The sequence below is a fragment of the Mustela putorius genome, unplaced genomic scaffold (assembly GCF_011764305.1).
Source record: "Mustela putorius furo isolate JIRA1106 unplaced genomic scaffold, ASM1176430v1.1 tig00000145_pilon_pilon_pilon, whole genome shotgun sequence".
NCBI lineage: Eukaryota > Metazoa > Chordata > Mammalia > Carnivora > Mustelidae > Mustela > Mustela putorius.
Genome location: NW_025421294.1, coordinates 19028863 through 19055733, shown reverse-complemented (window position 1 = coordinate 19055733; position 26871 = coordinate 19028863). Strand labels below are relative to the sequence as shown.

General features: G+C 39.2%; 1 protein-coding gene and 1 pseudogene across 5 annotated transcripts in view; one reads left to right on the top strand and one right to left on the bottom strand.

The window, feature by feature from the left end:
- Positions 1–26871, top strand: part of ARHGAP26 (Rho GTPase activating protein 26) — a 437396-nt gene that overhangs the window by 149095 nt on the left and 261430 nt on the right. For all 5 annotated transcript variants that reach the window (XM_045075346.1, XM_045075348.1, XM_045075347.1 and 2 more), the window contains exon 11: positions 11084–11162. In XM_045075346.1, coding sequence (XP_044931281.1) covers positions 11084–11162 — 79 coding nt within the window. The remainder of the gene's footprint in view (positions 1–11083; positions 11163–26871) is intronic.
- On the bottom strand, positions 12398–12728 carry LOC123390805 (annotated as a pseudogene).

Here is a 26871-nt window from a genome sequence, read left to right as displayed (position 1 = left end):
ACAGATTTTACCAACTGCGGAGGTAGGAAGTTTAATGAAGTACTATGAATCTACTGGGCTTTCCTTCTTAAAAGCTGTCACCTGATTTTGCTTTCAAACTAAACCTGAAGTCCTCCTAGTGCAGGCTTCCCACAAACAGGTAAAGCAAGACAGTTTCCTCTGACCAGCATCAACCTGAGGGGCCACGCCCACTGTCAACTCTCCTGTCGTCCCACTGTGTGTACTGTGCCCTTGCACAGTGTATGAGCTCTTCTTGGTAGGGGTTCGCTGGTTGTTGAATTAGGTATGTGTTCTGTATACCTCTGTTCAACTCTAAATTTGTGTGTCAAGTAATTTGCTTCCAGAGGCATGATAACATCATTTTCTACAATTTTTAATTTAGTACTATGTGCATGGGATTTTTTGTTTTGTTATGGAAGAGTAATGTTTGAATTAGACAATTTTGTTCTTATTTTTAGGACTTTGGTGAACTGTTTTGTAAGATACTACAGGAGCTTAATCATGTTAGGTGCTATTTAAATTAAGACTTGAGCAAGTACTCACATACTCTGCATTCCAGTATAAGGTACGGTGAAAAAAATTCCAGGAAAATGAAAAGTTGGTTAAAGAAAGAATAGTGGAGTCTTAGAAGATTTACAGAAGACCTGAGAAAATCTAACCCAAACCCTCCAACAGCTACCACCCTCATTTCAAGGATCTTTTTATGGCAGACTGCAGAATGCAGGTAAAAGAAGCAAACAGCCTTGAATTTCAGTTTGGGACCTGCCCTTTACTAGCTGTGTGACTCTGGTCCAGGGCTTATCATACTACCCTTGCAGGACTATTTTGAAGATGGAATATGATAATACTTGCTGGTGCAGTCCTGTGTTGGCAAAAGTTGTGCTTTTGGAATTTTTTTTTTTTTTTTCTCAACCCCAGTACTTTGGAATTCATTGTTCTTATGTTGAACCTTTGCTTTGGTGGATGTTTCTTTGAGCATGTTTTTTCCATTTTGATGTTGTTCCTTTTCCTATAATCTAATGATTTTTCAAGTCTACTATAAACTAAGAGTGATTACAGGTGCATTAAGTATATGTGCAAAGGTGCTGGTAGAGGAAGATTCTGTTTTCAAATTATATATGTGGTAACCCATTATTTGTATATATATCCTATATAAGACAAAAAGGGTTATGCCTTTCTTTATGACTTACTGTCTCAAAATGGAACTGTACTAAGTTAAAATAATACTGTTGTTTCTAATTTGCTACGTGTCGTGTGTGTATGCAATTGTTTGTATGTCTTGGTGAGGTTGTGTGAGTGTAGATGGTATGTGTTTTCCAAAAAGGATCACATTATGTAACAGACTTGCTGCAGTGCTCAACCTCTAGATGGCAGTTTAGTATATTTATTAGTAACTACTAAGAAGGTCTAGTGGAAAATCAGCTCTCCTTTATACATCAACAATTAGGAGTCAGCGGCTGGGGGTGGGAGGTTATTTTTGCGCTAGAGAAGAAATGATGTGAATTACTCCTTAAAGGAAAGGTATTCTAAATGATTCATTCTTTGTCGAAATTCCTTCCTCTCACCCTTTTGTGATGGATCATTTCATACCTGCTACCCTGCAAAAGCAAGCATGCTCAGTTAATCAAGCTTCTGTTTAAACATTACATTTTTACCTTGGTTTCTAAATGAAAAGTGTCAGGCTCTTTGCTTCAGGGACGGCTTATTTCAGGATGGTGAAGAAAACAGATGTGTGATTTTGGCTGTCCAATGTGTGCTGAACACCAGGCCAACCTGCCTTGCCCTCTTGGTGCAGGGCGCCTTTATCTTTTGCAACAGATGAATCTATTTTTCCTGGTTTCAGACTTCCCCCCTCCCTGCCCCTCCCCTTCTCACCCCTGGTTTGAAATAATATTTGATTTTGCCTTCCTGGTGGTTGGATTAGAGTGCTGGTCTCAGTACCATTGACATTTTAGACAGGAAATGGCTTTTCCTTCCTCAGAGGGTGTTCTGCTGTAACTTCCATACTTGGGTGGGGGTAAACTGGGGGGAAATATTGTGCTTTCTGGATTGCTTCTTGGCTGTTCTGTAAAATAAGCGAGTTGAGAAGTTTTTGGAATCTTAAATATTCATGCAGTTTGAAATTGTTATCGAATGGTCTTCTTCCCCTTTTTCTTTTTTTGTAAATTAACTGAGAGAGTGTTTACTCTTTGACTCTGGTTTAACTAAAAATGGGATGTGGTGGTTCTTGGATTTTATGAAGGGAAATGGGGGCGACCTTATTTGTACTCTTCGGTCTGCATACTGAAATTTGTTTTGCTAATGGCAAATGCCAGTATAAAATGAGTTTTTTAAAAAAAATCTAAACCAAAATGTTGCAGTTAAATCTGAAAAGAGGAAACAAGTCAATCAGTAAATTCCACTTACTTACATTTCTATGCACTATGAGCTACAATAGTAAAAACAAAAAATTGTAAATGACTAATAAATTTCTTAAATTAGATAATTTTTTCAACTTGTTATCAATGGTAGTAACAAGTATTTTTGTTCTCCCTGAGTTTTACTCATTGTGGCAATTAGTAATGTTGCCTTCTGCTGCTGCTGTGTTAAAATTTGCTTTACTCCTGTGTTCCCAGTGTCTGGCATAATGGCTGGCCTATAATAGGTAATCATATAAGTTTCTCTTAGGATAATGCAGTTTCATGTGCCAAATATTTCTTTATTTGGGCTTCCTGATGTTTTTGACTGCATTTTCCTTTAAAATAAAAATGTAGGAAATTATTTGATATGATTGGCAGTATTTACTCTTGAGAGTATCACTACTGCTATGGTGCTCATTATTTTAGGACTTTTCCTCTCAAGGGGTTAATGCTGTAGGCAGTGATAGATTATAATTTATTCATTATTAGGACAAGATCCTTTCTAAATTGATGAGAAGCCTACTTCTGAAAACTTCTTAAGGGGTGTGTGTGTGTGTGTGTGTGTGTTTGTGTGATAGAGCACATGCGCACAAGCCCTGCTTCCCCTCTTTCCTTCCCTCCCCTTAAGGATTCAATCACCATGGATCCCAGGGCACATACACTGCATGCACGTGGGGGCAGTACAGTATTGTGCTTCTGTGTAGGCTTTGCTTCTGTATGGGCTTTGCAGACTGGGTTCAAGTTGAGGCTTTGCCTACTTCCTAATGCTATGACATTTTGCAAGTTTTTAAAATAGGTATAATGATAATACCTACTTCAGAAAGTTATTTTGAAGAATAAACTATATTGCAAGTAAAGTCCTTAGCACGGTGCTTGACACCTAGTAAATACGCAGTAAATATTAGTCACAGTTAATGAACCACTAGTTTGCAACTTCTGCTTTCTCTCTCAGTAACTCTGTCTCTTACCTTTAGCCTACTCATATCCTTTTTATGCAGAAGGCTCTGTAATGCATGAGGACCATCAGTGGGTCATTATCTCAGTGCATATTTATAACTTTTTATCTCCATATAGATTAATGTTGCCCTCCAGTGATGACACTGGGTCCTGAGTATTGGGGATAAAAGAGGAAGTAGCCCACGTTCCTCCTTTTATGAAACACTGGAGATGCTCTGCTGAATTTGACTGTGAGGTGAATCACAAATACAGACATGCATCATTGCTGGTTCTAGTGCATCAGATGACTTTATAATGCATCGTGGTAACTTGGGGTAGAGCCCAGAGAAAGACCGACACAGACACTAGAAGTTGCAAACAGGCGGTCCACAGACATGTTTGGTTTGGCTTGAGTAGTGTTTGAACCAACATGTTGAAGTTGAAAAAAGTCTGTAAATGTTGCTCTGCCTCCCCATGTTCCAGCTGTTTATGGAGTGAGGAGTGGATGCCTCCTTTAGGTGGGGCATACACTCTTCACTTTACTCCTGTCCCACCATGCCCTGTTGTCTCACTGTGATGACAGGTGACAGCTGCCGCTTTGCCTTGTACTTGAACCATTATTTTTCCATAGAGGGGAAGTCCTTTTTTTGTTCCTATGACCATCAAAAAGTAAATGTGCAAAAGAAAAAGTAAAGGGCTGCATATTATATGGAAAATGAGAGTGAGCCTATTTTCCTTGGGGCAATAAATAATCTTTTCATTTAATTTCACTGATTTTGCTTACTTCCTATTCTCTGTGGCTGTTTGAATCTGTAATCTCATAGATAAGAAAGCATTGTCATTCTCCAAGATTATTTGGTATGGCTTTGGCCATATCTTTGTGTAAATGAAGATGTCCTGAACTTCAAACCCTAATAATGGCTGGGAACCTGTTTTCCCAGTAGGATTTTAGAAGCAAAGGACAACTTCCTGTCCCTGGCATTTGTGCACCTCTTTCCCACTATGGATGGCAGCCCATTCTCCAAGGCTTCACCATTCTGTGTCTTTCTATACAAGCATAACCTGACTCTTACATGTGCTGTAGTGTAGTTGGAAGCTGGGGAATGAACTCTTGCCAACAGAAGACTTAGAGTCTTATGAATGAGTAACCCCTACATCTTTGGATCTTTGGAGGTTGATTTAGAAAGAAGAGGTTCTGAGTGTTTGTTTCAGTGGGGTGGAGTCAGTAACAGCATTTCCTTGTCCAGTAGGAAGTAGTGAAGTTGCCAAGCTACTGAGATCACTATTGTTGACTCAGATTCAGGAATAAGATTAGAGCAGGAAAGCTGTGGCGTGGCCCTGGAGTCAGGGCTGGTTGTAATTCTGTTTGCTCTCTGCTGCTGAGGAGCCTGTGAGGTGACATCAGTGGTCCCTGCTCCTGGATGTGGCAGTGAAGGCTACACTGTTTTCCACGGGCTTTTTTCTGGAGGCCAGAGTGGAAGGGGGTATGGTGCTGGGGCGCAGTTTGGCCTGTGACAGATGAGTAATTTTTTGCATCTTCTCCCCTGTTGTGTGAGAGGTAGAGTGCCATCTTAGAGAAAATTACAGATACTTGTTCACCAGTTTGAAGCTGATAAAGATATAGCACTAACCAAGGATTTATTCAGATTCAAAATGAGGTGCCATATCATACATTGTATCTTAGAATTGAGCTGTAGAAAGGATTGCAAGTCTTTTTTTGTTACTTCTCCCAACTCATGGGCAGAGGGCCCTCCTTGGCAGATTTTCTAGAATTGCTAAAGACCCCTCTTTGTCCTTATCAGTTATCTGGCATTAATTCCAAAAGGGGGAAGTAGGCCACTTAAATGCTTTACTCAGGAGGAAAAAGGAAATGGCTGTGTCGTGAGAGCCTATGTGTCAATGCAGCCCCTGGCCTGGCTCCCTTGTGGTAGAGGTGTGATTTTCAGTGCTGTGTGTGAGTGTGTTGGGGATGGGGTCACGTGTATCTGCAGCACCTGTGGCTGGTTTCTTTTCCTTTTTAAACTATGTTCACCTGCCCTTCTTCCTCCATAGTTTTGACCCTACTGTACACTTGCCATCTCTTCCCCTCCACCTGCCACGTCCATTTGCCCCAGTGATAAGAGCAAATTCTTGGAGCATTTACAGTGTGTCTAACACTGTAAAACACTTTATGAATATCTCATTAAACTTTCACAATGACTCCTTGAAGTAGGTATTGTTTAAAACTGCAGTGTGAAGAAGAATATGGAGTAGTTCAGTTAGTTGTCCACTAGTCACTTACATAGCTATGAAGCACGAGAGTCAGGATAACTAGGATGCCTAAGTTATTGATGACAAGACCTATATCTTCGGTATTTAAAAGACTTTTTTTTTTTTTAATTGAAGTGTAATCACAGTAAGATGCACAAATCTTAAGTGCGTATCTTAAGCATATCTTTATGACTGCCCCCCACAATGCCTATACGGGTGTAACCACCCAGATCAGATTATAGAACATTACTATTACCTGAGGAGATGGTTTCCTTCTAGTCATCATCATACCTCTTCCCCCAAATAAAATCACTGTTCTGAATTCTGTCCCCAAAGATGACTTTGACTAGTGTTTGAATGTCATATCAATGGAATTGTACTGTTAGTAGTTTGTGTCTGGATTCTTTGTTTCATTATTATAAGATTGATTTATTTTGTTGATTGTACCTTGTAGTTGGTTCTTTTTTATTTTTGTATGGTGCTCCCTTGTTTAAATATAAACAATTTATTCTCATAGATGGATATTTGAGTTTTTTGTTGTAAAATTTGGCCATTAAGAGTAAAACAACATTCTTATAAGAGACTCTTAATCTCAGGAAACAAACTGAGAATTGCTGCTGGGGAGGGGAATGGGAAGGATGGGGTGGTTAGGTGATGGATATTGGGGAGGGTATGTGCTATGGGGAGTGCTGTGAATTATGTTAAGACTGATGATTCACAGACCTGTATCCCTGAAGCAAATAATGCAATAATACATGTTATTTGCTTATATGTTAATTAAAAAAATAAAACAGCATTCTTGAATGTGTCTTTTGATGGACATACACATTCATTTCTCTTGGATGTATGCATAGAGGTAGAATTGCTAGTTCCTACAGCAGGTGAGGTGTATGTTTAGTTTTAGTAAACTAAATTGGTTTTATCAATTCTCTTTCTAAGAAGCAATATGTGAGAGTTCTAGTGGCTCTGTATTCTTGCCAGTACTTGGTATTGGTGGTCTTCTGAATGCTCTCCCTTCAGAAGGGTGTTTCATTGTGGTTTCATTTGCATTTCTTCAAAGAGACATCATGTTGGGCCCTGTTTCTTATGTTTGTTGGCCATTTGTGTGTCCTACTTGAAGTGCCTGTTCATGTCTTTTATCCATTTCATTAATTGGGTTCATTTTTTTTTTTCTTATTTGTGGGCATTCTTTACATATTCTGGTTAAGAGTCTCACTGGAGATACAAACTATAGCATCTCTTTCTCTTTAGTTTGCCTTTTCACTCTTTTAATGGTACCTTTTTAGAATGAAAATTATTCATTTTTTTGAAGTCTTATTTCCTTATTTCCTTTTTTCTTTATGATTAGTGCTTTCTTTTAAGTTTTTGGTTTTTTTTTTTTTTTTTTTTTTTTTTAAGATCTTATTTATTTGTCTGAGAGAGAGCACAAGTTGGGGGAAAGGGCAAGTGGAGAAGGGGAAAAGGGGAAGCAGAGTCCCTACTGAGCAGACAGCCCGATTTGGGGCTTCATCCCAGTGGATCATGGCCTGAGCCAAAGGCAGACGCTTAAACTGACTGTGAGCCACACAGGCGCCCCCATGTTTGGTGCCTTTTATGTTCTTTTAAAAAACTCATTACTCGCTGGGTGTTATACACAACTAATTAATTATTGAACACTACATCAAAAACAAATAGGGTACTGTAGGGTGTCTAACTTAACATAATAAAAAAATAAATAACTCATCCTTTCCATCTCTTGAGTATTTTGAAGCAGAAGAAATGTGGAGAACCTCTGCTGAAGAAAAGTCAGCTATAGTCACATTGGACATCATCATCTTCTTTTGGATTGGCTGTTTGAATGGTGTTCTGGTGGTGACTGTATCTATGAAACACTTCAGGCTTTACAGAACCTTTTATGGTTTGATCTTATTTGATTCTATGTAGGAATTTTGTGATGCTTGGAGGAGGAATGTTCAGTATCTGCTTTCTGTAGGGTAGGGCCACATTTGCTGTGGTCTTGTGTGTAAGGGTGAAGCAATAGACTTCTGGGTTGAGATCCTGGCTCTGTGACTGTAGACAGGATACTTAACCTATTCGAGCCTTGGTTCTTTTCATCTCCCCAATGGGATAATGAGAATATACCTACCACATGATGTAATTTTCAAGATTAAAGGAATTAATTTATATATAGTGATTAGCATAGCATCTGACATACCCTCCTCAGTTATTATTACTATAGATTATATTCCATTATGGTATTTGATAGTAACACAATTCTTTGTAGAGCTAGAAAGAACTCATTTCAATTCTCTTTCATTGTTTTATATTTTCCCTTGCTCATTGCACACCCTCCTCTGGATTTCTCTTTCTCTTTCCCCCTCTCCATTTTTGTTATGAAAAACCAGATGCATTTAAAACACAAACTGCTGACGTGGAAAGTACAGGGTCATAGAGAGTTTTGCTCGTTTTATTTTGTTTTGAGGAATGGTAGCTAGTAGGGACACAGGGAGGGGGAATATGGAAAGATAGTTATTGCTTGATTCCAAAATAAAGTTGACCCTTTCACCTTGGTCCTTGGAAATTCACACATAAGAGATTTATGTAATTATGGTTTAAATTGTTATGAAGGAAAAGAAACTTGGAGCTGAAGGAGTTTTTTCTAGATGCCTAGAAAGGATAGTACTGTGATCCAGACATTCATATACAAGATTGAGAGAAAATTACCTGAACTTGGAATGGTGATAAGATTAGAGCTAAGTGTATTAAATCCACTTTATTCAGTTCCATACTACCCCCTTCCACAAAAAAGGGGAACAAAACCACATATGGAAAAGAGCTTACATTTTGATATTTTCTTGAAGTGAAAACAGATCCTGTTGACTTTCCTGGTTACTAGAGCCAAGTGGCCTCCGAGTTTGTCTGAACTTCCTCCTTGTGGTTCTGGGTGGAAATCTCACAATGTGGGCCATGAGGTTGATGTGATATCTGCAGGGCCCCTGAAATCTTGGTATGCTAGGCAATTATTGTGGTCCCACTGTTTGCTGGTAGGAACCTAGCAGGAAATGGACTGGAGACTTGTTGGCTGCTTGACCCTAGTGTATACTGGGGGGTGTCTTTTGCTCTTTAGTGTGGGGGGACAGGAAGGAAAGGGTGGGGGCCAGGGCAGTGGGTCTCTAACTGTGCATTGGGATCACCTGGGGAGTTGGTTAAAATCCAAGTTCCTAGACCCAGCCCAGAAATTAAGATTTAGTAATAAGGTAGTTTTAGGCTAAGAATCTCCATTTTTCAGGGAATGCCTGATTCTGAAACTGGTGGTCCAGGCACAACACTTGAGCAATACTCAGAGGTTCAGGTCCAGGGACTTGAGAGTTCTAAAGCAGACTGCAGCTTCATAGACTTTTTTCCCCTCTAAGCCATTAAAGCATTGCACTTGAGGTAGAAGAGTAGAATCAGTCCACCATGCCTGCCAGCCAAGTATCAGCTCTGTGGAGCCATGACTTCCAGTAGTCTGCAGACAATGTCTGGTGCACTTAATGGGCTCATGGTGGGAAATGGGGATTTGGGTCTGAGAATGAGAATTTCTGGGAAGAGGAGGGAGGGCCCTGGCAGGAGCTGTAGAGAAAAGGCTTACTGTATTTTTGTGTCCTCTTTGTGTTGGGGTGTCACTGCTCAGGATGGCCTTCACAGGAAGGATTGCCTCTGGGGAATTAAAGTTTTCATGTTCAGGACCTTCACTCATCCATCCGCATACCCAGCTACCACCACTGTTGTCTACCTCCACCCACACACACACAACATGTACACACACACTCATACCACACCTCAGTGCCACTTGAGTCCCCAACCCCCCTGTACTTAGATGCTTACATCTTTGGAAATGTTTTTCCTTAGGGGATGTTGAGTGATGTGATATTTAAAATGTGTTCAACATGAATAGATCTAGCATATCGATGGGACTGTGGAAATAAGTCAGTACCAGTAATTATGTGGGTCAGAATGAATAGACTTGTGCTGATCAGGGTATGGCCAGGCCCATATGTGTTTCATTACCATACTGTTCTGCGATCATTATGATACCGCAGACTCAGATGGTAATAAGACTTAATTCTTGCTTAGTGGACCTCTTACTTCCTTTTAAGCTTTCTCAGAGTTTACAAATGAGGATTTAAATAAGTAGTTTTTTTTTCATAAGATTTTATTTATTTATTTGACAGAGATAGACACATCTAGAGAGGGAATGCGAGTAGGGGGAATGGGAAATGGAAAAACAGGCTTCCCTCTCAGCAGGGAGCAGGATATGGGGCTCAATCCCAGGATCCTGGGATCATGACCTGAGCTGAAGACAGATGCTTAATGACTGAGCCACCCAGGCACCACTAAATCTGTAGTTCTTAACTTTTTGAGGGTTGTGTCTCTTTTGATAATGATTGAGATTGAACTGTTAATACATAAAAATATACATATATTTGAAGATGGAAGAGTGGTTTATAGACTCTCTTGGACCCATCTGTGGACTGTAAGGACTCCTGCTTTAATGAGCCCAGAGCACTTTTAGCTCCCTCTCCCAAGAACGTTTTCATTGCTCAAGTCTCTGCTAGTGCAGTGCCATCTGTAAGGGGAACTCAACAAACACCATTTGATACCATGTGCAAGCTTTCTGGAGGGTTTGTGTTCAGTTTGAAAGGTCAAGCAGATTTCATTGAGAGGGTGAAAAGAAGTAGTGCATGTAAAGAACTTAAGACCTGACATGACAAGTATTCACTTTAAAAATGATATATATTTAGGGCACCTGGGTGGCTCAGTGGGTTAAGCCTCTGCCTTCGGCTTAGGTCATGATCTCAGGGTCCTGGGATCGATTCCCGCATTGGGCTCTCTGCTTGGCAGGGAGCCTGCTTCCTCCTCTCTCTGCCTGCCTCTCTGCTTACTTGTGATCTCTCTCTGTCAAATAAATAAATAAAATCTTAAAAAAATATATACATTTAATATCATTATAAATCTGTTTACCATCATAAAACATCTCCATGTCAAAAGGAGTTTAGAAACCTTGGATTAGAGGTTAAGAGGCCAGCGTCCCCCCAGCTTGATTGTTTCCTCTCACTTTAATTTTGAGTCCAGTGATTCTGTTCGCTTTAATACATATAAATTGCTATCATACTGTGAGTAAAGGTCTCTGTTATGCATTTTGGAGAATAGGAATGAATAAGACCTCAAGGAACAAAAACTGGTCTAAAGGAATCACTTTAGTCATTTGTGTCCCTTAACTGTAAGTAGTAGGGTAATGTCTGCTGTGGTTTTTCCTAGCTCCCTGAGGGACACAGGCTTATTGAGGGGAATTCAGGAGATGACTTTGCTTTCTGAGGCTGAAAGGTGGCTCTGAAAGCTGCCTGTGTGCCTCTCTTCATTTGTTAATCCTAGCAATCTCTTACTCTGTTGTTTGGGTATTTCTTGAAGTTTCACATTCATCAGGATCTCTCCACCAGTGACACTGGGTTCATGTCTATGTCCTCCTTTCTCCACAGGCCAGGGGTTATCACCATGCAGGCATTGTCGGAAGAAGACCGGAGGCTCTGGATGGAAGCCATGGATGGCCGGGAACCTGTAAGTAACAATTCAGGGAAGTAGAATAGAAATAAAGGCCCCAAGTTGTTTGTTGCTTCCCAAGTGCAGTGATTTTTGCACTCTATCTAAAGCCTTGGTTTCCATTGTACCAGAGGATGTCTTCTACTCTTGGACTTTCATCGATAGTGAAACTGTTTCTGTGTGGTTGTAGTCCCTGAGCTTCGGCCTCTCAATCCTTCAGGACTTTCAGGCTATGTGGTAGCCAAGGCAATTGTAGTGTCCTTAGGTCTCTTAGAGGAGGCAGAGTCTGGCTTACTGAATATTGATGTCTCCATGGAGTAGGATGCAAAACATTATGTCAAACCTATCTGAATGCGATAAATGATTTTAGAATTGTATATAGATTATGTAGTATCTTTTCTCATCGCCTTCTGGTTCAGCATTCCCTTGCCATGGTAGCCCACATCCCATTATATACAGTGGGATTATTAGTGTAGATGGAAGGATTTAAGCCTTGGTAGTATGACCTGTGCTCCCATTTTCGAGATGCTGGTTTTTGCTGGTTGATGTAGTCTGGTGGTTTTCCTGTATCGTGTGACATGTAAAACTCATGTCAGGGCCCTGGGGGAGTCCCTAAAGTAAAAAATAGTGGCCTTATCTTGGTGCCAAAGATCTCAGCTGCAGTATTCAGCAGATACTAGGGTTATAGAAATCCTAAGAATACATCCTAGGAATACAAAAGATAAAAAAGAATCCAGTGTCATAGGGCCAGTAGTTATAACTTGCAGAGGCACTATCCAGAGCGGGGAATGTGTGCAAAGCCATCAGGCCACAACCTTCATTGAGTATAGAACTCTGCATCAAGATGCAATCATAGATGATTCCAGTTCATTTGTATGTTTCTCAGCCTACCCAGGTTAGGTGATCTATATGGATGAATGTGTCTTTCTACTTAGCTCTTTTGTATATAAATGTGAAACTCCAATCAACTGAGCAGAAACAAATAACTACTTTGGATAGCATTTAATAACATAGAGCAAGATTTAAAGAGCCATTTAAAGAGTTTGGAACAGCTAAATTCGAATTGAACATTATTTAATCTTAATTCTTCTGCAGTACCTATAAGTTACCCCTTGTTTTCTCTGAATACATTGTGATGGAAGCTCTCAAAGCAGATAGACTTTTTTCTTTCCTTCATTCGTTCGTTCGTTCCTTTCTTTTCTCCTCTTTCTTTCTTTCTTTCTTTCTTTCTTTCTTCCTTCCTTTTTTTTTTTTTAAACCAGGATGTGTATTGTGTGACTGATTATTGAAACTCTTGATGAACTAGATGCTGCCACAGCTCCCCTGTTGGGTTGAAGTGTTGTTCCTTCACAGAGTCCAGGCCTGATTCTGTGGTAGACAACTTTTAGGTGTCTATTTGACCAGTCCCAGGGGTATTTCATATTTTAGCCTTGGCAATCCAGTTATACTTCCTTTTCTACTTGGTAGGACAGCCACATTTACCACAAGTCAACTTCTGAAGGTTGTAAGCCTTAGAGCAGTGGGGATACAATGTGTGTGTGTCTTAATGTGATGCTTTTCAAATGATGATGTCCCCTTCCTCATCTGGTTTCTACAACCGAGACCAAAGAAGCTGGAAGAGAAGGCACTTCTGCTGTGTATATAGAGTAGATAGACATTTCTACCATTAGGGTTTCGTGGGCACAATAGCTGCTTGTTGTCAGAGACGTTTGAAAGCCACCTCCTAAGTTGTCCTTTATCTTTGCTACCATTACCCTTAATTGAGCTCTTTTGTGTGTGTAAGTCACCGATTTGGCATATTACATGTCTTAACTCATTTATTCTTCTTAGTACCTTATTAAATAAGTATACTCTTAGGACATCACAAAATACTACCATTTTATAGTTGAGGAAAGTGAGACTTAACTTTAATAACTTGGCTCAGTAGCATAGACAGTAAGTGGCTATAGTGGTAGGGTACAGGTTAGGTCGCCATAACAAGGAGACTCCAAAGTGTAGTAGCTTAAGTAACATAGAAGTTGATTTCTCTCTCTAAGCATGGAAGTGAGCAGTCCATGCTTGGCAGGGTCATTCTGCCATACTCAACTCATGACTTTAGAAGTTGCTCTACTAGTCATTGCTGTTTTTCAGCCAGTTAATGGAGATGAAAGTATCCAGGACCTTGAGGATGCACACATCACTTCCACTGGCCCTAACATACTTAAATCGGCCACATCTATCTACAGGGGAGGGTGGGAAATCTAGGTCGAACATAGGCAGCCATGGACTGCCAGTACTCTGGGTATTTTATCACTTCCAGAAAGAAGACTGTAGGGTGGCTGACAGCTTCCATCAAAGTGACAGAGGTAGAATTTGAACCCATGCATAGTCCTAAATGTGTTTGGTTTTTATCATTATAGAGATGAGATTGTTTGATTTTTATCATTAATGTAGATTAATAGGCATCTTGAAGATGTCTTCAAGAATTCTCACTCATTTCATTTTTATATACTTTATCTGAGTTTCTTGAATGATTCTTCAATTCAAGGGGAGGAAGTATCCAGGAAGAAAAAAAAATCTTGTCAGGGCATACTATTCTTGGTATGGATAAAAACCCCACTGTTTTGAGGTTTCCCCAGCCCCGTAAGCTGCAGTTCTACAATGACTTTACCAACTCCCATTTAAAACCTCCCCTTCCTCCCTCTCCCTGCTATTTGATACTTGTTCTCTGTCTGAATGTAATTGGTCTTACTAACCACTTGAGTTTTCCTGTAGATTAACATCTGGCTTCTGCAGATGGAAAGCATGCTGTTGAAAGAAAACATCTCCTTGCTCCAGAATGTACACATTAAAACAAGTTTAAACACAAAATAATTCTGTTTCTAAACATAATATAAAATTATTTCCTCACAGGAACATATAGCTTACATTGAGAACAACATCTCTGTGTATTTTTCAGTTTCCTGAAGAGAGAGAAACAGACAAATGGTAACTGCATAGGTGGCAGGAATATTAGGCTTAATTTTATCTCCCATTGCTGAGAGCCTCTAGGGGACATTCTTGGAGATACATACCCAGTAGAAAATTAGCAGCTCCAGTTTTAATCACAGTCTGCCTAATTAGATAAATCTATCCCCTTAGAAGTTTTGGCTTTGGTAAGGGAAGCAGAAACCTATTTCCTTAGCTGGTTTTGGAATGTTAGCCTTGTATCAGGGAGATTACAATAGAAGCACCTAACTTTTGTTTCATACTTAGAGCTCAGTGGTTCTGTGAATGATTATTCTGTGTTGAATCTCTCTCTCTCTTTTTTTTTTTGGGAGGGGGGTAACTTTGGTTTGCATCCTTTTTGTTCTTTTTATTGTTTAATAACACCTTAGTATGGTTGGTTGGAAAAACAGTCTAAATGAGCCCTGAATTAGTTGATTTTACAGTTTTGGTTGTTACATAAATTACAGTTTTTAGCGTTCAGTGACTTTCTAGTTGAAAAGAAATTTTGAATATCTTTTTGGTATTCATGGATATATAATGGAGGAATGTGGTTCTTCAATGAGCATTATAGTTTTTATCTATGCTGTTAATTTAAATTCAAATGAAGGAAGCCTCATTTATACTTGGCCTGAGAAAAAGCTGGATTTATTGTTTTATGGAACTTACAATAAGTTGGGATATAATAGGTCCAGCCCATCTGAATCCAGAAACTTCCATAATATTTGGAGTTGGTTTCTTCTTTTGTGTTGGTATTTCTAGTAGGTTCTTTCCAGTTATGGTGATAGGCTTTCAGACTGTTCCAGGTTTACATTATATTATCAAGAACAGGAGCCAGGAAACTTACTCTCTTAAAAGGTCAGAGAGTTTCATTTATTCTTCTTCTACCCACTTAAGCCTCCATGTTGCATCACCACTTCCTCATATCAAGGAGATCATATGATAGTTGTCTTTCTCTGCTTGACTTATTTCGCTAACCTGGTGATTCACAGACCTGTACCCCTGGGGATAAAAATATATGTTTATAAAAAATAAAAAATTAAAAAAAAAAAAAAAAGGTCAGAGAGTAATTATTTTAGGCCTTGGGAGCCCTCTGGTCACTATTGTAGCTAATCAGCTTTGCTGTTGTAGCTCAAAAAGCAGCCATCGACAATGGGTATGGCTACATTTCAATAAAACTTTATTTATAAAAACAGGTAGAAGCCAGATTTCAGTCATGGGTCATACTTTGTTGATCCCTAATCTATAAGTAGTGGAAAGAGAGCCTTATATAATAATTCTAAAGAAGTCCCATATTTGAATTTTCTTGGACTAAATTCTTGGACCATAGGGTGGGATAGTTGAATTGACCAGACCTGACTCCCCTGCCCACTGTGCTAGAACTATGGTGGTAGAGAAGTTTTGGCTTCCCCTAAGGGAAAAATCAAAGCATTGTTATGTGAAGAAGGGGGGGAGATATGAGATAGGTAAAAGTGACAGAGTTTCTCCCTACTCCAATATCTATATTTCATTAAAATTTCTATTTGAAGAGCTTATTCTTTGATACTTGGCCAAGAGTGAAAACCGCAAGTTTACCACTAACCTCATACTTAATTGTGAAAGACTAAATGCTTTCTCCCTAAGAATGGGAACAAGACAAAGATGTTCATTTCTAACAGTTTTATTCAATATAGTACTGGGAGTCATAGCCAGAGGAGTAGGGCAAGAAAAAATAAAATAAAAGGCCTACAAATGAGAGTATATAACTTTTTTTTTTTTAAACAACAAGCTAGTGAGTAAGATACAGTTTTGAAATGATTCTTCTGGGTTTTCCTAACTTTCTGTTAAATCTGGGTTGACAAGCTACAGACTCATTGTTGTAACCACATAAGCTTTTGTTTTAATCTTCTGTTACCTGGTCCTCACCTGCCTCCCACATAGACTGTGGGTAACCTGAGCCAAATGCCCACAGCTGGAGCATTCATCCTTGTTTGTCCATAACCAATATAGCGTCTGGTACAGGCACACACACAATCTGAAGTATCTATTATTCTCGCTACACTATGGAAAGATGACCCAGTGACTCAGTGGAACTAATAGGATAACCTGGACCCTCGGAGCCTGGATCAGCCTCTCTAAACTGTATTCCCATGTATTTCTCTTAGCTATGATTAATGATGTCTGTCGGAACTGCTGTTATTACCACCTTATTTTAGAAGTATTAGTTCTCTCATATTCCAAGGATTCTTCAGTGAAATTAGTTATTTATCTAATGAACCACTCCTTGAATATCTTTTTGATGCCAGAATTATGTAGAATTCGTTTAGGAAGATAAGAAACAGGTGGTATCACATGAAAGATGGTGTGTAAATCTATGTATTATTTGAAACTTTGAAACTAATACCTTTATAGGTCAGAAAAGGCCCCATACTGGCTTTTTCTTGTAGCTAAACCTCCTACTTGTGACACAGTGTCACACCCTTATTTATGTAAGAGGGACCAGTGCCTGAAAAGGTCAGGCACCTTTGGTTGGTCTTGGATAGATAATCCAGGTCTGCTAGCTTCCAGCTCTATGCTGTTTTTACTACAACGTACATACTGCTGAATTATTAGGAAGCTGTAGTTGAATTGTATCTACCCTTTCTATTAGGTGGAGTTACTTTATTGTGGCTCCTGCAGTGGTTGAAGAGAAAAGAGGAAGACACTAAGGAAAAACCACTCCTCTCATAAGAGGACAAGACAGTGTGGCTTCCTTCTGCTTGCCTTCATTTTAAAGAAATCTTCTGTTTTAGTCGTGTTACAAGTAAATGAAGTATGCTCTTTCTCTTACCTTTTTCTACTGTGCCCAAACTCTAGCCCCAAATGCTTCAAGAACTCCTAGAATAAATGAATAGTTGCATTGTATTTTATGCTCTGTACCCAGTACTTGAAAGAGCTGTTTAGAGTATTTAAAGGAAAAAGTAAGATTGATTACCATTAAGATCAGATTCTGAGATCAGAAGCAGAATGTTATGGTGGTTAAGAATGTAGTGTAGGCTCTGGGCACTTGGGTGGCTCAGGTTGGCTGAATGTTTAACTCTTGACCTCAGCTCAGGTCTTGATCTCACAGTCATGAGTTAGAGCCCCACACTGGTCTCCGAGCTCTGTATGGAACCTACTTAAAAACAGGAAGGTAGGCTCTGCCAGCCCAAGTTTAAATCCCTGCTCATCACTAATAGATCTCTCACCTTGTACAACGACTTAGTCCCTGCAAACATATTTCTTTGGTAGCAAAATGGAGATAATAATAGTATCTTCCTATACAATTGTTTTGTAAGAATCAGTATATATGTCAGGTGATTAGCACAAGTCCTATACATGGTCAAGTGCTCCAACTAAAAGTTGGAGAGGGGGGCAGATAGTAGGATAACTGGATTCTCTTTCTAGCTTACACTTCCACTTCCAATTACTTGGCTCATTTGAGCACAAAATTTATTTAAAGTCACCTTGCCTGGGTTCACCAGAAGTCAGGCAGGGACTGCTTTCACTTGTATGGAAAAAGTGATTTTACTGAGCAGTCAGGCTTAACTCGAAGTCTGCAAGTAGAGGATTATGAAGTAACTGTAGCCTCCATTGCTATAATGCATCCCAGGCCTGGCTGTTCATCAGCCCAGCTGTATGCTAAGCTCACCTCACCATTTCACTGCAAATGCTTAGATTTTCCTTTCCATGGTAAAATAACTGATCAAAGGAATCTGTATGGTTAAGAAGGTGTGGGGTGAAATTGCTAAGCTCTTGTGTCATGATGCAGTTCTCACTCCTTTATGAGTGGTGCAATGGTTTGGAAGGATAGTTCTGCCTAGTTTGTGAGAGCTTTCTTTGTAATAGCACATAGTGTGAGGTGAAGAGTCTGAAGGTAGGTCTCTGGTTTGTTTCCCTTTTCTCCCACTTGTCCCCCAGTTGCTAGGAAATAGGATTAGAATTCTGTATTATTTTCCTTGTGTTTCTTTTTCTCTTACTAGAGCAAGAAGCTGGCTGCAAGCTTCCTCTTTGAGGCCTGTGAATGTTTTTATATAGGTAGAATTCATAATAGTATTTAATATTATCACCCCAATTTGTACAAGTCTTAAAAGGAATTGAATACTGTTCTCTTAGTGTTTGTTCCTTTTGGTTAGATGTTCTTGCGAAGATCAGTTTCTCATAAAAGTCAGACTGTTTAATTGAGCAATGTGAGGTACAAAGTGGGAAGAAAGAGAAAGTCAGATGAAATTGAGTTTTATGCTGGGGAGTTGATGAAACTTTCCTAAGAAGTGGAATGACAACCAGAAGATTTTTGCTTGAATGTTAGGACTTCATAACATGTTGGCGGCACTTATTCCGGTTGTAGGCATTCTTCTTTTAGCAATTAGCAAACATTTATAGATTGTCCACCAATTATTTGATGGACCATGAAGATCCAAGATGAGGGAGGAACAGGCCACCTTATTAGAATTGGTTTGCTGCTGTTTTCCCATTGCTTTGTAAAGTGGCTGGCACAAAGTAAGCACTAGCAAATATTTGTTGAACAACTAGAGTCAAAATTAAAGAGTTGAAGATAACTTAGTGTTAATTATTTTATTTTATTTTTTGTTTTGGTTTATTTTAGTTTATTATTTTTTGCAGGAAATTGGGTTGCTTTCTTTATGTGAGCCCATGTGTGTAATTATATTTTTTGATTTTGTAGTCCATTTTTATACATACCTATCTACTTGTTACCAGAATTTAGGTGAGTGATTGTTAATCTTTTTTGATGCCATGGATTTGTTTGACAATCAGGTAAAGCTTTTAGACCATTTCTCAGATGCATAAAATAAAGTAAAATTCCTTTAAAAAGGAAAAAAAATTATGTAGAAATAGTTACCAAAATATTAAAACCACTTGGAATATAAGTATATGCTTCTCTAAGTATCACATTATTTAATAAAAGGAAGGGCAGGTCTCATAAGTCCGATAAATGATAATTCAGAATATCTGCAACAGTAGTAATGTTATATGGGAACACCTATGATTTTTATTCACGACAATGTCACAACCACTGTGGTTTGTTGCCCATGCTCGAACTGAAGGAGATGCTAAAGTTCAGTTAAAGGTTAGGGCAAGAGAAGTTTATTATTTTCCTCCACCATCCAAGTTCATGGACCCCTGTATTCTGTCTGCAAACTCCATTTCTTTGCAAAGCCATTTGGAGACACTTGATTCCTGACTTCTAAGCTCTTGTCTCACCTTATAATAGTAAACTGATTGGTTTGGTTACTTGATTCATATCTGTCCCCCTGCTGGATTATTGTATCCAACAGGACAGGAGCATTGTCAGGGTTTTTTGTTTGTTTGTTTGTTTGTTTAAATATGTTTTTGTATCTTTTGTACATACTGTTTGGCTCAGAGAAGGTGTTCAGTACATACCTGTCAAATAATCAGATGAATGAACCTAAGGAAAATTAAGGTATGGTTGGTTTTATGTGACTTGTTCTTAACAAAAGCTGGTTCTTGGCAATTCCCTACCTACCTTTTATGGATTGCCACACATCTGCTGTTTAATATTTTTACTTCTTTGTTCACTTTTTTGGTCTAAGCATAAACATAAAATCCCTTTTGATTGCCTTCAGCATTTTCTGCAGGCCTCAGATCTCAGCTTGTTGGCCTCACCAGCACACTACCACCTTTCTAGGCTTGAGGCCTTTGTCATGGGCATTAGTTACACTTGTATCCTCATACTTGGTTGTATGAGGATACATACTTGGACCTTCCATCCCCAGCCATAATGGAAGGCAAAAGTCCATCTCTCAAGTTAAACCTGTAGTATGTATCCTTCTAGAACTTTCTGTATATTTATTCCTATACATGTAATCTAGGAATAAACTCCTCTGTTTTGTAGAATTTTTGACGTAGTATAGATTTCCTATAGATTCTTAAACCTTCAGTGTTTGACATGTAGGCACTTCTCAGCTTTTCCTCATGCCATTGTAATGTGCAGAATGATAGACTGGAAACCCTTGTACGTACTTCACTGTTTACCTATTTCAGCATTTGTCCAGGGTATATACCAAGTGGAATTGCATGTCGAATGGTAGGGACATTTAATATTTTAATGAATATTAACAGATTACTCTAAAACAAAAAGTACTTAATTATACTGTCTCCTGTCAGTTACAAAGGTGCCTGTTTTCTCTAATCCTTTGCCAATACTGTATAATTTAAATGTGTGTGTTTCTGTGACAGTCTGATGGTGGAAAAATGTATGTTGCTTTCATTTGCCTTCTTTTTAAAAACTTTTATTTATTTATTTTATTTATTTGACAGAGAGAGATACAGTGAGAGAGGGAACAGCACAGGGAGAGAGAGAGGGAGATGCAGGCTCCCCGTGGAGCAGGGAGCCTGATGCCGGGCTCAATCCCAGGACCCTGGGATCATGACCTGAGCTGAAGGCAGACGCTTAACAACTGAGCCACCCAGGTGCCCCTCATTTGCCTTCTTAAATTACTAATGAGATTGTTGAAAATCTTTCATGTTTCACCTTTTCAGGGCAGCGATATATATAAGGTCCATAAGACAATATATGGCAAGTGATTCATGCTATATATAGTATTATTATTATTCCTTTTTCAAATTTCCGGCCTTGGGATTACACCCATCATTTTTCTCAGTTCTGCTTTCTAAAGCCCAGTGTAGAAACCTAACTTATTCTAATGTTCTTTATGACTTTTTCACTTCATCCTCGATGCACCTCTTATTTTCCAGCAACCCACATCTGCTGCTGAGTTTTGGAGTGGTGAATAACAAAGGCACTTCTTGTGTCTCACCTGAACTGCTCTTCTCCCAGTTCAGCAGGCTACATGAACTAAATGGGAACCTGAAGATTCTCTGTACCTGTGTACTCTTAATAGCAGTCAGCAACCTGTTGGACTTAGCCAGCTCTTACCAAGGTCCTTCTAACTCCTAAGGAGAAAGTGTCCCATCCCTTCTCAAGGAGCCACAGTAGCTCCGTTTCTAACAGCTTCAAGGGCTCTCAGCCCAAGCGTCCTGACCCAGATGTGCCCCTCCCTGTAGCTGATGGGTGTTGCTCCTTCCAGCCCTCTGACCTCTGGATCCATCTCTGAGAAGAGAAACAGGATGCTTGCCACTCTCTCTACCTCTTCAGGGGTTAGTCACTATTCTACCTCCTCTCAGTCTTGTTAATTACACATAAATTTTTTTGGGGGGGTATGGGGTGTGGAATATATTTTTATATTTTTGTGTCCTAGGTTGACTACTGCCCACTCTCTGAAGAGGCTGACATAAGTAAGTCTGTAGCTGTGAAGGTTTCTGTCACCACTTAGTTGGTCATTTGAATCAGAATTAAGGCCAAAGAGTTGGCTGTTTTGTTTCTTCCCTCTGGAAGGTGACAGTTTTGTAAGTCAAGAATTTATCAGAGGCGTGTGTGTGTGTGTGTGTGTGTGTGTGTGTGTGTGTATTAGCTCATTTTTATTTTTTAACTTCTCATTTTAAAATCACTTCAGACTTACAAAAATGTTACAAAAAGAGAAAAACAGTATAAAGAATTCCACAATACTCTCTACCCAGATATCCAAAATACTAACAGCTTGCATAAGTATAGCTTAATGATCAAACCAGGAAATTAACTTTGATATAATCTTATATCTATTATACAGGTCTCAAATTTCACCAGTTGTCCAGTAATTATATATATATGAAATCTTTTTTTTGGGGGGGCATCTTGTATCTTTTCCAGGATCACATACTGTGTTTAGTTGTCACATCACCCTAGTTTCATTTAACTTGTATCAGTTTAGTGGCTGGGCTTTTTAAAGGCACATTACCATCAGTAGATGTCAAGATAGTTGAAACCCTCCATCAGGACAGCATCCTATCTCTTGAGGTGGATTTGGGGACTGTTATCAGTATCCTGCCTCCATCTAGGTGATAATTCATATCTTTCCACAACCAAACCACTTACATTTCTGTCTGCTTCCAAAATATTACAGAACAGTCTTTTCAGGAAGTAGATGTTATAGTCTGCTTCCAAAGGCTCTCTGATAGGCATTCAACCTAGTGTTTGTAGGTTTTCTCACAATACATCTATTTCTTTTGAGCCTTTTGTCTTCTGCCCTAACTATTCACATCATATATTCTTCCTAGTGCAATTTACTATGTGTTGCAGTTGTTGATTTAAAGGCAACTGTGGCTGTAATATCTTAATAGACATTCCGTAGAGTGACCTCCTGCCTTTAGCAGCAGCACCAATTACTATTGGTCCTCTCTCAGATGTTATGGCAGTGATTCATGGGAGTGGAGATTATGGTTGGATTAGCTTCATGTTTTTTTTTCCCCTCTGTTAGAAAGGCAGTTAGCAAGAGAAAGATCTTTTTAGAGTGACTTTGTTCAATTTGAAGAATGATTGAACTAGCTCTTAGGTCCATTTTTGCAGCTTTCTCTTACATCATAAAAGCCTGGAAGTGGACATATTTGTTAGTGATCAAATCAAGAATGGCATTTAAAAAAAATATTGACAGGGGCGCCTGAGTGGCTCAGTGGGTTAAGCTGCTGCCTTCGGCTCAGGTCATGATCTCAGGGTCCTGGGATCGAGTCCCGCATGGGGCTCTCTGCTCAGCAGGGAGCCTGCTTCCCCCCCCCTCTCTCTCTGCCTGCCTCTCCATCTACTTGTGATTTCTCTCTGTCAAATAAATAAATAAAATCTTAAAAAAAAAAGTCTACTGAAGGCTTTAAAAAAAAATATTGACAGATCTGGAGGCATTTTGAATATTAGGAAGTTTGTAAATTAGGTTGTTTGCTTTGTGGTGAGGTGTGGACCAAGATAAGCATTTAAAAAAAATTATCCTTGGGTTTGCTGAATTGGGCTGCACTCTGGTCAAGTCAAGAGGACTGATGATGCCAATGTGGTGTTCTTTTAAGGTGTGTTTCAAAAAATTCTGCCCTATGTCCCTGCAGGAAAACACCAGAACAAATATAAACACATCCTAAAAGCAAAGCTATTTTCTAGTATGGTTTTTAAAAGTCTTCCCTTCTGGTCATCTGAAAAATAATGTAGACGTGTGGTCTAGTGGTTACAGCCAAAGGCTAAGCAGAAGGAGCATGGCCCTGGCCAGCCCCCAGCCAGCTGCCACTATTGTTCTCTCATACTGTGTGGTCTTGACCCAATGCCCGGAAATGCAAGTTCCTCCTACCCCCACCTTTCCCTCTCTTCCCACCTTCTTTATTACTGCCCCCCTTTCTTTTTTTTAAAGCAAAAAAGAGCACAGGGTGAGGGGAACCAGAAAATGAATTAAGACTCCTCAGGTTAGAAATACATGCGCTCTTATAAGTAATCATTGCTAATTAGTTTTGTTGGTTTCAAAATAGATTTATTGTAGCCAGACTAAGGAAGTCATCACTATTCTTGGGGTTAGTAGATATGGGTTTTTTGTTTTATTTCATTTTTAGGGGAGAGGGCTCCTAGTGTTGGAATAAATTGGAGGCATCTTTTACTTTCCCTTTTCTTTGCAACTTCTTGACAGAAATGAGTGCTTTCTCTTGATAGACTCTTGGATGGATAACAATATATTACTTTGGCACTTTCCCCTAGTTCATACCTTTGTGTATGGTCATTCTAGGGTGATTCAGCTTACTGAGAGCAGGCCTTGATAATATCCTTTTTGGTCTGATGCTTAGCAGAGTGCCCTGAAACCCAGTAAGCACCCATTACTCATTGAATTAATTTGAAGGCAATATGTTAAGAGGGTCCTGCTAGGTAATACACAGTCAGATTTGTCTTTTGTGTGTCTTAGGTTCTGGTCATTTTTGTCTCCTCTAAATAGAAATCTATAAAGACAAGGATCTTGACTTTATTTTTCTTCACTACATTCCCAGCACCTAGAACAACCCCAGGCCCAAATCATTGTGCATAAGGATTGAGAATCCATGTTTAGTAAATATCTTTTAAATGAATAAATGGAAAAAAGAGTACCCAGGGGTGTGTGGCTTTTTTTTTTAAACCAACATGCTTTGAACTTCCTGCATTTACATCCTTGCTGCTCAGGATTCCTCTCTGCTTCTTAGCAATTGTTATATGGCAGGCACCAGTGGTGCTGCAACAGAGAAAGTCTCAGAGTAGAAGGGTTTTTAGAGACCAAAGATTTGGAATTGATTGAAGTTAATAATCTGTAAACTGTTGTCTCCTGTCTCTGGTACTAACAATAAAGGTTAGGATGTATATGTATGAAATTTTATACATAATACGTAATGTATATCTGTACTTCTGTGTATATATTAGTATATATACTTACATATTTTTAATTTGTCATCTACTGGCTTTCCTTGAATTTCTGAAAAACACATAAATATGGCCAGAGCTGTAGTTCCTGTGTGTCACGTCACCGTGCTATAAAAGAAACTGGCTACCAGCATCCTGTGGCCATGAGAAAGAGGCCTACAGTTGATAGCTAAGAGCTGATCTTAGTTGGTCTTCTGTTTCCTGAAACCATTCCTTTACTTTAGGCCTTTATTTCGAATCTACATCTTCTGTATATATGTACATACATACATTTGTGCAATGACGAGGTATAATAAAGGACTTGGCAGTAGGCATTCATTATAATTTCCCAAATGCGTTTCACTCTGTGTATAGTGGATTCCTTTTGTCTTAGTTTACTTCAGTGGTTGTGGTGAAGTAACACTTACATTGGCTTTGGAGTCAGCCAGTGCAAGTTTGAATCTTGATCTGCTCAGTTTACCCAATTGTAAAATGGAGAGAGTGATAGTCCTTACGAGACTCCACAAGGTACCACATCGTTAGGTATCCATTCTATAAAGATTAGCTGTGTAATGGATAGTCCATTATAGAGAGTTACATATTCTATACATGCCTGTGTATGATGTACATATGCCTACGTACATCATTGTCTAGGGATTTGAAAGATCCATTTTGACTCTCCATTAACTGCCTTTTGGGCTAGGTACAGTCAGTAGAACTATAATGATTCAGAAAAACCCAAGTACGGTGTATTTCATTATTTTTGGCAGCAGAACTTAGAAGGGGATAAAAAACAAAGCAAAAACATTAATACTTAAAATCAATTTAGGACTAAAGATTGGATGAAAATATGCTTCTGAAATTGTCAGGCCAGTTCTGTTAACTCTGTGTCAGAATGGTAACAATACTTAGCAACAACACATTAAACAAGCCTAGAAATGTCCTACTGAGGTTTATAGCTTAATTTTCAGAGATCAGGTTGAAGTATCTTTGCAGATGGGATTGTGGAGGCTACTTAAGGTGTCCTACTATCCTGTTTTTGTTGCAAAGACTTATATGAAAAGGTGCAGGAGCAGAGCTGGATCCCTCTTACCGGTTCTAGTAAGCCTTTGTTTTTTTGCCACTGTTGTCTCTTTAGTGCTAAAATCTAATAATGAGTATTGGGTTTTTGCCGTCTGCAGTTAGCCTGGTATTACCCAATCAGAATTTGTTTCTAGAGATTAAGATCAATTTTACATAGGATGAAATAGCCCTATTTCTTAGATTGGTGTGTCAGTCAGTATTCTTACTGGGTTCAGGACTGTTCAGTGGATTGTTCTAAACTTTGGCCACCATGTAGTTGATTTGGTCTATGAAGTCATCACAATCAAACAAGGATTGATACCAGCAGAGGAACTAGAGACACAGAGAGCAAGTTTGAGGGGCAAGAAGGGAGGGAAGTAGTTAGAACTTGAATAAATAAACTTGAATCAAGTGATGTGGTTAACAAGGACTTCTCACTTTGGGATAGATTTGGGGAGGAGTGTGGTGGTAGTGTCTGTGAGCCCTTCGATGTGGCAGGCAAGATGTTTGGATATGGATATGCTAAGGAGAAAAGCCTGTAGTGTTCGTTCGTTTGTCAGAGGGCACTGTGATATACTGCCACCTGGGCACTTCATGTAGACCTGGTTGTTTCATGAGAGTAAATATTTGGGGGAGGGCTCTCTTTCTTAATATCTAGTGAAGTAATGACATTGTTTCTTCAGAGCTTCCTTATGAGTTAAAGAGTTCTTGGAACGTTTCACGGTCAAGTGCATTTGTCTGCTGTCTGCCTGCATTTTGAGCTTGCTCAAAGATAATATACATTTTCATTTCTTTCACAGATGAGTCATACAGAGGACAAGCTTTAAAGAGTGAGTGAGTGTGTATGTGTGTGTGAGAGAGAAGTGGGGTGAGAGAGTGGGGAGTGACAGGCACAGGGAGAGAGGGCACATGTGCATTTGGAGGTTGTTTTCAGTCTCACTATTGGGTTTCCATGTTGGATTGATACTGATAATACTTACCCCATTTTTATTAGTGCTTATTAGCTTTCCTTGTTTTACTCCACAATTAACAATTAAACTGAGACTAGTGGTGTGATTTCTTTTTCCATACTCTTTATGAATAGCTTTAAATGTTTTGCTTGTAAGAAAAGTAGAATCAGCATTGCATTTTCTTTTTCCTGGACAGCTCTATTCCTTTCAGTTTTTATTCCCAGTTCAAACAAGAAATTCTTAAGGTAATTTTTTCCCCCCTGCATGTTCTTTCTTTCTTGTTACCAGAGTGCTCTGCTTCTGGCTTTGATGGTCAATCCAAGTCATTGACCAAGGAAGTCAGCTTCCTGGTTATAAGAAATTCTGTGAATCTCTGCTTGTTCTCATTGAACTTATCCCTGACCAAATTATTATAGAGACCTATTTAGATTAGAGGAGAGCCACAGAGATGGCTGTGGGAGTTACCTAAAGAAAAGAAACACTGATTCAGGATTATGCGTGGGTCCTC